The 15,124-nt window shown below is 38.7% G+C and overlaps 1 protein-coding gene and 1 long non-coding RNA gene across 5 annotated transcripts; both read right to left on the reverse strand.

Moving 5' to 3' along the window:
• LOC103987056 (ubiquitin-conjugating enzyme E2 10) lies at positions 1-6,597 on the reverse strand. Its single transcript, XM_009405243.3, has 5 exons — positions 6,474-6,597; positions 6,298-6,382; positions 3,673-3,800; positions 2,336-2,440; positions 1-749 (listed from the first exon to the last, which is right to left on the reverse strand). The coding sequence occupies exons 2-5, from the start codon at positions 6,365-6,367 to the stop codon at positions 606-608; spliced, it is 447 nt and encodes a 148-aa protein (XP_009403518.1). The 5' UTR covers positions 6,368-6,382; positions 6,474-6,597; the 3' UTR covers positions 1-605.
• Positions 6,598-11,683: 5,086 nt separating this feature from the next.
• On the reverse strand, positions 11,684-15,083 carry LOC135614416 (uncharacterized). Of its 4 annotated transcripts, none has more exons than XR_010487534.1 (4): positions 14,920-15,083; positions 12,905-13,831; positions 12,173-12,331; positions 11,684-12,063 (listed from the first exon to the last, which is right to left on the reverse strand). It is a non-coding gene; the product is annotated as an uncharacterized LOC135614416 (long non-coding RNA). The 4 variants fall into 4 exon arrangements; XR_010487533.1 differs by having other exon boundaries at positions 12,905-14,573; XR_010487535.1 differs by having other exon boundaries at positions 12,905-12,980; positions 14,920-15,081.
• Positions 15,084-15,124: the final 41 nt, after the last annotated feature.

The raw sequence follows: 15,124 nt of genomic DNA on the forward strand, positions 1-15,124 counted from the left end.
TAACTAAGGCTGACAAGATTTTATAGGAGAGCAGCCATTTTTACACTAGTAGAAAGTAACCATTTAACAGGGATAACACAAAAGTCTAAGGCCAAAAGAAATTGAGGTGCATAGGCCCAAACTGTAATTTCACATGCAAATATTCGAGCCTCGAGTGCATGATCTGCTTCATAAATATAACAAAAGAGTGATAACAGACATAAACCATGTCAGATATATATATATATATATATATATATATATATATATATATATATATGTATATATGTATGTATATATGTATATGTATATATGTATGTATGTATGTATGTATATGTATATATGTATGTATGTATGTATATATGTATACATACATGTATACATATATACATACATACATACATACATACATGCATGCATACATACATGTACATATATACATACATACATGTACATATATACATACATACATGTACATATATACATATATACATGTATATATATACATATACATATATATATATACATATATATATACATATATATATGTATATATATCAGTTAAAGCACCACCTGATATAGAGCACAAGGAGAGAGGAAACAACCTCCACCTCCAGCCACCACGTCTAACCCATGGCATACTTCTGGGTCCAGCTCCGTGCAGTGGTCTCATACTTGTTACTATCAGTCTTGTAAATGTGTGCAATCTCTGGAACCAATGGATCATCAGGGTTTGGGTCCGTCAGAAGTGAACAGATTGAAAGCAATACCTGAAAAATAGCCAAAAGCAAACATCAAGGGCTTCATTACTTATCTTTAACATTATGTAGCTGACGGTGGTATATTGTAGTTTCATAGGTCTGAATAGGGAAAAACAGTCTTTCGGCATGAGGAAGTAACCTGCAGGCATCTAAACACTGTCGCTATCCCACAAGGGTGGAAGTCTCATGCAATGGGCTGCCCTTATTAAAAGCATTAATGGAGTGATGTAACTTATCTTAAATTGTTGCTCCACAAGTGAACCAACATATCTATCCAAAAGAATTCTCATCAGATACAAAAGTAGTCACAAACATATAAGCTGGTTATTACAAAACCCGAAAACAACTCACTTATTTAGCAACCAAGCAGAGGTTAAGCCTTGCCAATTGGCCTACCTCCCCTTTTATTGGATATTTAATACTAGATATAGTAACCACAACAAATACCTTGCACCAGCCTCAGACAAAATCAAACAGATTAGAGGTGGAACAGACCACTCCAGTCCATGTGCTTGGACGTCCAAAATGAGGATTCAATCAGACGAAAAAAGATTTGTACCCTCCCAGGTCCTTCTATTTAAGATCATATGAATTGAAGAACTCCCATCGTTTGATCACAAAAATATAGAGTACTCTTCATTTTTTATACCAACTGACGTAGTCTGCCTGTAGGACTCGAAGACATACCTATGAGATTTGGCTTTCAATAATGGATGAGGAATATCAGATCTTAGCCTCATGTTAACTGATATACCATTGTCATTAAACCTTCAATGATTTATGTTGGACTAACTTATTGGTACCAGGAGTTTTCAAATGTTCATTTTTTTTTTCTGGAAAATACGTAAAATAGATCCTTCAGAACAATGCATCCAATGTGGTAAAGATAGTAGTCTGCTCAATCAATTTTATTAGGTTATTAATTAAAACTGCAAACACATCCTACAAAAAGGAATATATTTTGACAAATCAGTTGAGACTAGTAACACTACATCTGTAGAATATACATTTGTGAAAGACTTTGATGAATTAATATTGCGATTGATGCTTTGATCATTTATCATGTGCATTACTTTATATAAGCATAGCTCATTTCATCTATAAAACCTACTAAACTGGAATGTCTCCATGAAGAAAATCAAAACTATTCTTTACCTGCTACACCATCCACAAACTGCCAACTTATGAAAATTAGCTTAATTATCTACCATAAAAACTGCATCAGCTGACAATCAAGTTACTGATTAAGAATAAGAGACCATCATTGATAAAGGAACAAAAACTTAGCTGTGTGGTGTCATAAACCAATCCATTAAACTAAAACGGATGAACTTTAATAAATAGTTGTGAAGCATAAATGGCAGTTGATAGTTCAAATGTAAGCAAATACATTTACCATGACATCCTATGAAAATTTAATGGGTCAAAATTCCAGGAAAAATATTTAAGTCTATAGCTTGGTTCTTCTATGAGGGAATGATGGCAATGAATAGTTAGATCTTAGATGTGTAACTAGTGAATGTTTATGGCTCAAGAAACCCAGGAAAAAACTGCTTAAAATTTCACTCGACCATTGTAGAATATAAATCAGTAACCTTGGAAATGGTTAATGCAGGGCTCCATTGCTCTTTTAAGATGTCAAGGCAAATGCTTCCATTGCTGTTGATATTTGGATGGTAGACTTTTGTCCTGAATGCTACCTGCAAGAATCAATCATCTATCAACTTAGCAAACACTTCACATCATGCGACAGGATCAGTTAGACCATATTAATCCTATTTTTGACAGCAGCCAGGACCCAAATTATCTCTGTGGTGGGCCCAAATTACTTCACTTCATCGGTAAACTATCAAGTAAAATCAGTTAATGACACAGCTGTTCTGTATACAACCAGGAAAATTGCTTGAATGACATCTTTAATCAAGAACCCACATGCAGCAATGGCAGAGATTTCAAGATAGCAATATCAATTTACAGAATAAATAAAAACCTGCCGAAGACCTGAATCACAAGAATGTAAAAGTCAAACAATTAGTTCAATGTCACCAAAGGGACAAAAAGAAACCAAACATCTAGCTTTGAGTTCCTGCTCTATGAAGGTTTTGTTTCAAAGAAGTTGAGACTTTTCTTAATTTTGTATCTCTAGAACCTTGCCCTGTAGTGAGACTGTGAGAGTGAATATGATACTTTTCTCATAAATAATCTTTTTTAAGGAAATTTTAAGAAGACAAAGACTCCTCATCAACATTTCTTTTCAACACTAAAGTGTGTTTTTCGCTCCTTTTCTTTTTTCCAGAAATTTTAGGTTTGCAATCCAAATTTCATTGTGAATAACCACCTTTTATTTTGGCATAGTAATGAAAAACACATCTTTCCAAATAGGTATCTACGAGGAAGCTATTTAGTAAAAGTTCCATTACGATCACTAAGACATTTCTCTAATCACCAAGAAAGGACCAAGACTAAGATCATCCAAAACCTTATTAAAATCTATTCTCGAAGCTAATCTTCCGTGAACAAATTATATCATAATTAACTTGTAATTTTATCAAGATAGATTCGAACATGCAGCAATCGAGCTGCATAGCCACTAATTTGGTCATCACTTAATTCTTGAAGCTGTCATAATCTTAATCTTAGGAAGGTTATTAGGGTAAGCAGTTGCATATCAAGTTTATGCTTGATATGTCTGAACAGCTTTTGCATTTGTCTAGATCAATTATTGATGCATCATGCTGCACTTATAGCCACAGTGATAACTAGAACTGAGCTTATTCCTAAATTATGCATTACTAAAAGATGAAGGTAAATGAAAGCTAAGCAATCCAGATAAAAGAACAGTTTCTAAGTAACATCTTGAAGTAACACAAGGAAGTTCAAGCCAACAGGAAGCCTAACCAAAAATTTAAACATTCACTGGAGCTTATGGTACCTTGGGTGGTTTGAATGGATAGTCTGGAGGAAAGTGGATGGTTACTAGAAAGACGCCACCAGCATAAGGACTATCAGGAGGACCCATTAGAGTAGCTTGCCAATGAAACATGTCTTCTGCCACGGGGCCTATTAAGGTGCAAAACCAGTCGAACTTACAAAGTAAATATAAAGTTTATGATCCTAGAAAGTCTTCAAATATCATAAAGTTACTGACAAAATGATTACGGGAGAAACAAACTCAAGCTTTAAGCTCAAAAATACAAGTAAACTAGTAAGTGTTTTCTTGCATGACACGTTATGCTGGAAGTGTGTGGGAGTCACCTGAACAATATATAGCATATGAACACAAAACATGTGATTGCAAAGTCCATTTATTACAGAACATACAAATACTCAATCTTTAAATGATAGACACAATGCAATGACAAAAGTGAACATATGATTGAATTGAGTTATGAATGCTTCACCAGTTCAGTGTGTTCATATTTTTCATGTTTCTAAGAAACAAGAGACTTTTCGTTTCCATCTGCTGAAGTTGGCTTGCCTAATATGTAATTGAATGATTCACCTTGTATGTCTGACAATATCCTGATACAAGGATTGTTTTTTTGCAGCACTCTAGCAAATGCGTAGCAACAATAGCTGGCAGATTTTGTGTATTTAGTTTAGAGCACCAACATAAGAAATAAAAGCATATTTATACAACTAAAAAGATATGTTACTCGCCCTTTAAATGATGGATGAAACATTCAAACATTAGAGAATGTACCATATCATTTATACATGAACATGATTGCAAAATCCACAGTGCAAATACTAGAAACAACAGAATAAATTTTCCAGCTAAAACAAGTGACAATCAAAGGCTCACTGTTACAAGCTTGGAATGCCCCTTTTAACTGGAAGATGAAATACAAAGTTCATCTCAAGAAAATTCTGGTTACAATAAAGATCTATGTCTGCAGAAAACTGTGAATCTGGAAATGACCTAACAGCAGCAATTGATTCTGTCCTTTCACCAGAGGAGAGAACTCATGTTTGTCCACCATTTTGATTCAACGACAGACTGGCACAAAAGTTAAGCCTCAAAAGCAAAAAGTTTATTTAAAAAAGGATCCATAATCTCATAGGTCTGTGAGAAGATAATTGGGAAATGGGTACAAGACATAAAGAACCCTAGATACATATGCTGCAACTGCAGTAAGGATCTGTGACAAGATCCTTCAGCTCGTTCATGATTCGCTTTAAAGACATTGCTGAAGACCTTATTTGGTCAAAATGGCAGATTGATCCAAACAGAATAGCAAAATAAAGAGGCAATGTAATGCTGAGATATGAGAAAGGAATGGCACCGGAAATTCTTCTGTCCTACACAATGTAGGTTACGAACAAAAGGAATAGTACCTAAGAAGCGTGAACCAATCTTTTTTTTCTCTCTTTTCTTGAGATGATAAAATATACTAAGTCAAATATATATATTCATATGTATATATTGAGTCAGAGCTTCACTGTTATTATTGCAATGGCACACAAAAATTTGTGTAAGTAGCATTGACAATTTGCATTGTCACAATCAAGGTCTTCAATTTCGAATAATACCGTCCGTACCGGGCGGTACGTACCGATCCGCCAATAGACTGATACACGAACCGTCCGCTATCGGACGATATATATACACCGAGTGGTATACCGCTCGATATATAATATCGTACCATACCGAGCGAACGTCGAAACTCCAGTACGATACGAAATTACAAATCTTGATATATATATATATATATATATATAGACCGAACGATATACCGAACTATACCGCTAGGTATACAGTATCGAGCGAGCAAATCTGGTATGGTTCGACATTTCAATATGTGTCTAGATTCTGACTGTTAACACTTTCTTACTGCATATTGGATATAAATGCATTAGACGATCTAAACCATCAGCAATTGAACCCAGCAGCCAATAAGACCTAGCACAAGAGAGACGTTTAGGATGAGCATGATATCAAGAACAGATGATGTTAAGGAGTATGACACATTTATTTCAGAATACTTGATGTCTAGGATAAGTTTATGTACAGCTACTTCAAAAAAAGAATGGAGCATTAATAGGCTCTACATATCTCTCTCCTTAATGTAGCATCTAATAACATCACTCGTGAATGAACACCCGAACACCCTCAAAGAATCAAATAATCAGTTCTCGTGGCCATCAGCTAATATGTGCACACCAGTAGCATCATCCAAGAACCTAAACAGCATTCAACCTCTAAATTCAATATGAGCCCCTATAATAAAATACCATGAGGAGGTTCCAAGCTGCGGCACTAAAACTAGCTTTAAAGAGGGAAAAGGGAGGAAAAAGAAAGAACTCTTCCAGACGACTGGCGTCACAACGCCCGTCGTACAAGAAACTTAAGAGAAGAACAAAAGCATACATATTTACCGCGAAAATCTCAGATCTTAACCATTCCACAACGATCTCAAGGGGGAACCCTTCTATGCCCCAAGCATGCGGACCTTAAAACCCAAGCAGCTCGTCGTAATCAGAAGAAAAAGAAAGCAAAAGAACCAAATTTGACGAAATCACAAATCTAACCTAGCTTTATTTAGATCGGCGGTACCTGCACTGCAAGAAGTAGGGGGGTCCTTCTGAAGATCCTTGAGCTCCTTCAAAATTCGCTTGGAGGCCATGGCAAGAACGCCCGACTGTTCCAACCAACCCCAGAATCGATCGGATCGCGAAGAGAATGACAATAATTCGAAAAAAAAACACACCAGGATCGAACCAAACACGTACCTATTCGAATCTTCGAACCCTCTCCTCTTCTCCCAAATACGAGTCGAGCGGAAGAGGAAGAGAGCAAGGAGAAAGGCGTTTGTTAGGCGGAGCCGAGACTTATTCCCCGACACGCTTATAATAATAATAATAACAACAACAACAACAATAACAATAATAATAATAATAATAATAATAATAGTAATAATGATGATGATGGCACAGTCGACTACTACTATTATTATTATTATTATTATTATTATTATTCTTATTATTATATGAAAATGATAGGTGGAAAGCGTGCTATTTGTGAGGATTATATATTAATAAAAATAAGTACTTTATGTTCCTATTTTATTGCTATTCATTCTTTGTGTTTCTTTGAGTGGCTGTTGTTCGATGCTGAGACTATAGTGGAGGCCACCATTCAAGAATTCAAGAATATATATATATATACATATATGTATATATATATATATATATATGTATATATATATATCTCACAATAATAGCCCATTATGTACAATCCTTACAACAAAGGGAATGGCTTTGTCAGGAGCATATTGGAGCTCCAATTTAGATTTAACGGGTTTGGCATAATGGGCCATAAAGTTTCCCTTGCTAAGCCCATAGACATTCAAGATATAAAGCCCAGTTGACCGACATCGGAGAGGAGACTCAATTGGCCCATGACATATATATATATATATATATATATATATATATATATATATATATATATATATATATATATATATATATATAATTCATCTTGAACTGTAATTCTCAATGCATGCATCGATCGGCATCAAAGAACAGGAAAATTTGCTGAATTAGGGAGATCCCAGTGATGGGCTATGGAGTTGGATCTGTGTTGCATGCACCAAAAGCTTATATACTGTTCATAAAGGTAGGAGGACTTGTTGCATCGTTACAGTATAGATTTTTCTAGAAACGGACGAGGTTGATTGGATGCAGTAAGACTCTAATTTCGATCATTGGTTGATGAGGCAAATTAAGGTTTGAGTCATGGCAAAAGAGATGATTCATCAGGTATCGTCGTCTAGGGTTTACATGGGCAATATCATCCGATGACAGCATCAACGAGGAAGAAGACAACAGGGTTAAAAGACAGTGTTCTCGTGTTAACGCAATCGTTGATGGCCACCGCAGGGAACAAAGACTTGACCCATCGCAGTCTTTTCACCGTTCCATCGGACGTGTCATCCCCTACAGCGAGCTTAGGGGAGGGGAGGGGGGGTGTATGTGATCCAAACGAGTGGTGTTTTCGTGGGGAGAGCGAAGGACAGCGAAGTCTACAGCCCGAGGAGGCGTGATCCAGGAGTTGTGTTTTCCTGGGGAGAGCAAAAGGACAGTAAACCCTACAGGTTCGAGGGCGTGAACAGCGGCTAGTTTTCCTAGGGAAAAGGACGAGTTAGCGGTGTTGATGCGATCGATTCCGAACACTGATGCCAGGATGGTTAAACCCTGGAGAGAAAAGAGCAGTTCCTTGTTGCTTTTGTTCTCAGATTCTCCGTCTGCCGTCCTGCCAAGGGGTCATTTCAACCAAAAAGCCTGAGAGGAGAGAGACGCAGCACGTCCAATCGGAAACTGTTTAGTAGTAGTGACGATGATGTATGTAGCTACGATCTCTGCGTTATCTCCTTCTTCGTTAGAGACAGGTTTTTCACCTCTACATAAATGACGACGACGATTACGTATCTTATTTCATGCATCACGGATGAGCATGCATGCCTAGCCAGCAAGAATACTCGCACAGAAGATTCGAGGGTTCTAAATCACTGTTCTTGATCCATGTTGTGCGAGTCCATCTAGGTGATGGCAAGCTACACTGAGCTAGAGAATGAGCTACATAACGTTGCAATCTCGATGAACAAAGGCGAAGCACGGCGACAGACCTAGTTTTCTGCAACTCGATGTGGAGGCACATCTAGTTATCTGCACTCTATGTGAAGGGCGCATGCAGTCGCATTCATCTTTCGGAAACGCTGTCTCGTTCTTCAGTTCCAACCTCGTCCTTTTTGGATGGATGTCACATGCACAAGGCCACAACTGATGTGCTAACTCGAGCATCGAGTCTTGTTGAGACACAGCAAACACTTGTAGTTTGTTGTGCAGTGTTCAAAGAATTCAACATAAAACGGAGTACACCCAATCGAAAATGCAAGGAACATCATTCATGCAAATGTCTGATGAGTGGTACTTGTCCGGTGCAAGCTTTGGGATCATGTGGTGTGATCACATCAGTTTGTAATATAGTAGTTTAATTGGGGTTTCTGACATCCAAACGTGGAAGAGAACATAAACAACTGATAAAACTGGGATAACAAGCACGGAGAGAATGGAGTTGTAAGCGGCTGTGGCAGACAACCGGAATCAAATCGGGCTGCAAAGCTTTCGGACGACTGATCCTTTCATGGTTATCCATGTTTAGACTTTTCAGTGAGACTGCGTTGCACCAAACAACACCCTCAACGTGGAACAGTGTTGCCACTTCGCTCGATTCGTCTGTTCATGAGTCCTTTGGTCGACCTTCACAGTGCGGGGGAGATAAAAAATGAGACAGCCAGAGAGAGAGAGAGAGAGGGAGAGAGGGAGAGAGGGGTTTTGCTCCTGAAGTACGCACGCTAGATTCGAAGGACCAATACGTGGAAAAGCTTACAAGGGTGACACTGGTTGTACACAGTCGTTCAGTCGATACGACGGTGGTGGAACAGCTTCTACCCTCACACAATGCTCCTGCAGCGATCACTGTACATGAGCTGCATTACACATGAGAGTAAAGTTGAGATATCACGTAAAGGCAAAAGGGCTATAGTGATAACAAGAAGAGAACATGAACGAGTATTATTTTATTGCTTGATGTGATGTCAAAGCAGGATTTTTAGCTATTTAAAGGAGATGTGGATGGAGTGAAACCATGGTCACCAGTTAGATCTCATCTTCCCCTGTCTCCCTCTTCAGATCCTTGGCTTCTCTTATTTTCTTCTTCCTTTGCTGTTGGTTCTGTGTGTTCCTCTGAACGGTCGTATTGACATGGGATCTGCAAAGAGAGCTTCCTCCAGTCCACTCATGGGTGACCATGGGATTTGATTAGCTGCCGACTCATTCATCCACATGCCTAGCAGCAGGTGAGCGATTTGCTTGGCAGATGAGTGAATGATGCGGGAGGTAAATCGGATCCCATGCCATCGTTGCTTGGACTGAAGGGAGCTCCCTTATCTTCCGACCCCATTCAAATGGTTCTCCTGTTTGGTCTCCCTGCATGCTGTACTTAAAACCACTGATGCTTCATGACCATACTAATTTGTCTGAGAGAAACTCTGAACTTGAAATGCATTCTTTGTCAGGCCATACTCCTCCTTACCAGACAATACAAGTTTCTGCAGAGAGAAACTCTTTGTTTCCCCTTTGGTTGGGTGTACAAGTTTCTGCAATCTCTACAGTGAGCTCAACAAAATCTACATCTCAGACTAAATCATTTGAGCTAGAAAGAGCAGCTTGTGACATCAGATATGGATGTTTATGCTCAACTTGTGTCTGTACTGATCATGTTGTTTGGTGCTGAACATCGTGTCAGTGTCATCACCTTTTTTTGTGCAGGATGTCAGCTTTTACTCCTACTTTGGCCACCGACTTCGTAGGATCAAGTGGCAGAGAAAAGAGTTGCCGTTTCTCGGATCTCTCGTTGACTCGTCCACTATATCATGCTCAGTCCAGTTCTTGTAAACCCTAATGAGGCTGGCATGAGGCAGTGTTCAACATTAATTATCTGTGGGCTTGCATGCTTTCGTGCTTAGAGTTCGTAAATGCCATTAGGGTTTGTTTACATTCATGAAGCCTTTGTTCTTCGTTGCAGCTGGAGCCCATGATCTCACTTGTTATACCTGAATCTAACTGACCTCTTTGATCTTGATTCTAAGTTTAACTTCTGCTTTCTTGATGATCATGCTATGTTTCTTTGTAGAATTTCTTCCCCCTTGGAACAAGATAGATAGTCTTATTGTCATCCATGATTTTTGGTTGTCTAGTAGCAAATTTTAGACAGAATCTTTCAATTATTTTCCTTCGTCATCACCATAAAAATTTAAATAGTCACTGTATATGTTTGATCAACTTTTTTCTTATGATATGGTTCCAAATGATTAAGAGCACATTATACTTCTGCTATTTGATGAAATCTCACTATAAGCTTTATGATATGAATGTACTTGTTATGTTTGATTTGGTGACTGGAAATGCCATATAAATTGGATGTTTGGAGTTCCCTTCTTTGATTATTTTTTGGAGTTCTATGTTTAAATGAAGCCTAGCAAAATACATTTCTCTCTTCTTTACCTTTCCAGTAACTTTTTCGATCCTTTTTTTTTTGGTTAGATTACATCGACATGTTATTGACATTTCTTGTTCTCTATCTGAACTGTTTTGACTTCATTTGTGTATTACATTTTGGCTACAAGATCACATGTCTCTCAAATGAGAATGTGCTCTTTGCTTTTTCTCTGTTGCTAGCTTTAGATGAACTCTCATTATGATACTAATGTTGGGGTTGAGGCAAATTTGATGTGATGTAGCATCGCTTTTTCTCTGTTGCTAGCTTTAGATGAACTCTCATTATGATACTAATGTTGGGGTTGAGGCAAATTTGATGTGATGTAGCATCAGAGTTGTGCTCTGTGCATCTTAAATTTGATTTCTTGGAGTCCTATTGACCCATTGGTTGTATTATATATACATGGATCTCTTATTAAGAGTAAGTGCACTTGCGATTGTGAAGGCTACAAAATTAGCCACATCCAGTACTGTACTTGAAACCAAGAAGTAAATGTACAAAAGAGCAATTGTGTTGTCTGCAGTCATTCATCAATAGTGCATTATTTTGTCACAGCAAACACTTGTGCATGGTCTCAATGTGTCGTACAAATGTTTACTATTCTACGAGCTTAGAGCCAAGCAGTGTACTGATCAACAGAAGAGACAGCACCAGGTGAAAACCCAGCAGCAGAAACTGAGCTTTAGCTTGCAAAGACTTCCTTTTCCAATGCAATCAGGGAAGCCACACTGCTGCATATTTTATGCAAGATAACTCTGTTTCCAGATCATCCCAATCTGGTCCTCAGTGGTGCACTCCCAGGTCTAAGCAACATGGGGAGCATAGCCTTGTTGAGATCAAGAACTTAATGTAGGGTAAAAACTAGAATGACAGATCGTGAAGGCCACAGTGCCATAGGCTCTTGTGTCATATTCTTAAACAAGTGTCAAGAGTACAACTTGACAGAAAACCACAGGGGTCCTATTGGGTCTCACTGATACAAGATACAGTCTAAAGGTCCCAAATGGGAAAAGTATGAAATGAGGCTTGAAGTCCCTTTTGGTTACGCATTGAAGAAAAGAGGCCACAGTGATTAGGGTTCTGACGCATGAATCCTATTTTTTTGTCTGATCTCAAGTCCAACGCATTGGCAATGGTTGTATACATATGCACATACCCTCAAAAGATGATATTGCCAATTCTGTTCCGTCTGAAGGATGTTGATGATGATGAGGACGACGATTCACGTTTTCTTGAGACTCCATGGCCATCCCTGCCCTATATGAAGATAATAACATTGGTTTTAGTTGGTCGCAAGAAGACAACAAGCCTTCTCAGCATGAACGTTGACACTCTTTAGGTTACTAAGAAGACAGCATTTGGTTACCTCATGAGCGATGGCACTGTGAAATCATCCATTTTGCCCTGCTCTTCATAAGAGAGCTGCTGATGCATAGTGCAACAGATACTTATGTTTAATGCCACACCTTCAATGGGTCAGGAAATCTCGACCGAAGGCTTTGGGAGACCTGTAAGAGCCACTCACCTGAAAGATGCATTGCATGTAAGATACTGATCTGGTTTTGTAGTAAATTAGTAAAAAAAAGAATACTGGACAATAGAAGCAACATTTCTATTGGACACAGCTATAATTTCATGACATGTTTCTGCATCATAGAAGTGTGGTAGGGCAGACAACTAATTAAAGCATGAATTATACCATGTTGGTGCATCAAGCTACAAGTGCATGTTTCCACGTAACCGAGAAGAAATTAGTAATATATCAGCTGCTGATTAGCAAAATATATCAAAGGAAAAAAAACTAATCTCTCTCTCTCTCTCTCTCTCTCTCTCTCTCTTTTCCATCTTTATAAACTCATCCAATATGCAGTGCTACATAACATTTTGCTTGTTACCTTCTCAAAATGCTGTTACAATGTAGCAAATTGCACGTCAAAATGCATTTCTATTACCTTCTCAAAGTTAACATGCTAGAAATATCAGAAACTAGCTTGCTTCAATCAAAACTGCACAATTGCCCATCTCAAGCTTTTAAGAAGACTACACACCCTTCTCACACGAGGCAAGATGAGGCATATAGTGCATGTAAATACATTACTTGGGTTGGATGAGGTCTGATGCCCAGACTACATCTCCAGGCGGTGATGGCTGCACCCAGTGTCTCAGTCACCCGGCTGCATCCAGAGGTAGCCACAGGAAGAAACTGGAATTCAAAACTTCCAAAACAATAAACATGCTGCAAGGTCTTTTACTCAATTCACCCACATGAGATGATGAGATTAGAAACACCACCGAAGTCATACTAGTAAAAGCATAAAACCAGTCAGTGCCATAACAAACACAAAATGGGCTGGCAATCAATGCAAGCCAATCTTGTCCTTCCAAGTTCTGACAAAATCAAACAGCAAAAGAACAATAATAACAAAATATTGAAATTCGTCATCTTCAGGAGATGGCAATAAGATGAAGACATTGCTTAACGTCTGCAACCTCTTGACTTCCTAATCAAAGGAGAATACTCCAGTGTTCCCCAATCAAATAATTATACAAAACATAGGAAGATAAATAAAATCCATGACCTTGTAAATCAAACACTATTAATTATTTAACGTTTTGCAAAAGCTTCAAAGTCCAACAAGGGAGAAACTCAGGTCATCAGGTGCCCGACAACTAAAATAATACTTCAGTTTAATTTAGCAAAAAAAAGTCAGAATGTTGTGACACAGACAAGTATGATATTAATATTTCATAGGCCTTCCTCCAAGCCTATTACAAGCATCTCATGTTCTTCTAACCTGAGAAAAAGAAATGGAATTGGGTAACCCTAAAGCTACATATTGATAACAATTCAAATCACATCAAAAAAGCACTAGAAAAAATTGCTAGGAGAATCATTGAAAGTTCATGCAAAAAAGAGACAGTGAACTCTTGAAATAATAACTCCCTGGCTTGCTATGTCCTTCACAATCTCCCTGGCTTTCCATTCATCGGTATCCTGGCCAGCTCTATCATAATCTTCATGCAACTTCAGAAGATAATATCAGCCCAAGAATTAGATAACATGAACATGAAGCAGCTCTACAACTTGTTTAATATTGGCACCACAACGAATTAAATAACTTAAGGCTTATCAAGAAGCCCGCAGAACAGATAGAAATTATACTACTCTCACAAAATAGTTTTGAACAACCTTGGGTACTAGTCCAGCAACATGTTTTCTCTTTCTTTTCTTCCACAGCTAGATGCCCTTGGACTAGCTTATTAGTAAATCTAATCTTGCCCCATGGTATAGCTTGATTTGTGATGACATTAAGAGGGTCAAATTGACATTTTAGAGTCAAAAGTACTGACTTTGCTGCCTCCATCGAGAGACAATCTTGAGCGACCAGGTTAATTCTCTATGCTTCGATCAACCGAAAAGTTTGAATAATCAAGTCAGTCTCAAACAACAGAAGAAACGGAGACAGTAGAAGATGGCAACAGTTCTCTTGCTGATAGGCAATCCAAAAATAAGGAAACTCCTTCAGAATCATGCTCCCTTGATCTACTCACACTAGCTCTCTCTGCCAGCAAGAGGGAATTTACGCAATTGCATCGACTTGGAGAAGGAATCAAAGCCAAAAATTCCAATGAACTTTGAAGGTGAGAGAACGTATAACGCATTTGCAAGATCGATAGTTTTTCTCACCTTCCTCAGATGGTAACGCGGCATCTTCCGACTGCCAGAAGAATGCGGGAGCAGATCGAACAAGATTCCATGCCGGAATCTGAGGAGGCGCATCGGATTAGTATCGCGCCGTGGTCATAGACAATAGAAGGGGAACAAAAAGCAACTGAAAGGGAAGAGAACAGCTGCATTGTGCCAGAAACAGAGCTAATACGGATCTGCTTTAGCAATTGCAACATACATGTCAGCCGATCTCAAAAGACAGAGCAGACGTCATGCGAATGCTCGTCGTAAGCCATGAATCGATGAAATCCCACGGTTCCCTAAACCCCTCCTCCCCGATGTCAATCAAGGTTACAATGACAAGCATCAATACCACAGGAGACAAGGAACGTCTTCGACGAACCCATTATCATCACACAATCAGCAATGACCTGACATCTCACCTTGCGATCTCACGACCGCACCGCGGAATCTTGAGACTCAGACGATGTTGGCGAGGATGACGATGAGTACTCTACCCGACTTCTCCTTCGTCTTCCAAGGGCCGATATAGATGTTCGTCTCTAGGGCTTTAGCCAGGAGAGAGAGAGGTCCGCTTCGGCGATGCGTCGACAATTCTCTTCGGCACCGACCCTGCTTTGCCAGTGG

Source organism: Musa acuminata, chromosome BXJ2-6, assembly GCF_036884655.1.
Source record: "Musa acuminata AAA Group cultivar baxijiao chromosome BXJ2-6, Cavendish_Baxijiao_AAA, whole genome shotgun sequence".
NCBI classification, from domain to species: domain Eukaryota; kingdom Viridiplantae; phylum Streptophyta; class Magnoliopsida; order Zingiberales; family Musaceae; genus Musa; species Musa acuminata.

Coding starts and splice junctions, on each gene's coding strand:
- LOC103987056 (XM_009405243.3), bottom strand. CDS start 6,367: ATGGCCTCCAAGCGAATTTTGAAGGAGCTCAAGGATCTTCAGAAGGAC. Junction 3,801..6,297: donor CCCTACTTCTTGCAGTGCAG/GTACCGCCGATC, acceptor GCACCTTAATAG/GCCCCGTGGCAGAAGACATG. Junction 2,441..3,672: donor ATCCATTCAAACCACCCAAG/GTACCATAAGCT, acceptor TGATTCTTGCAG/GTAGCATTCAGGACAAAAGT.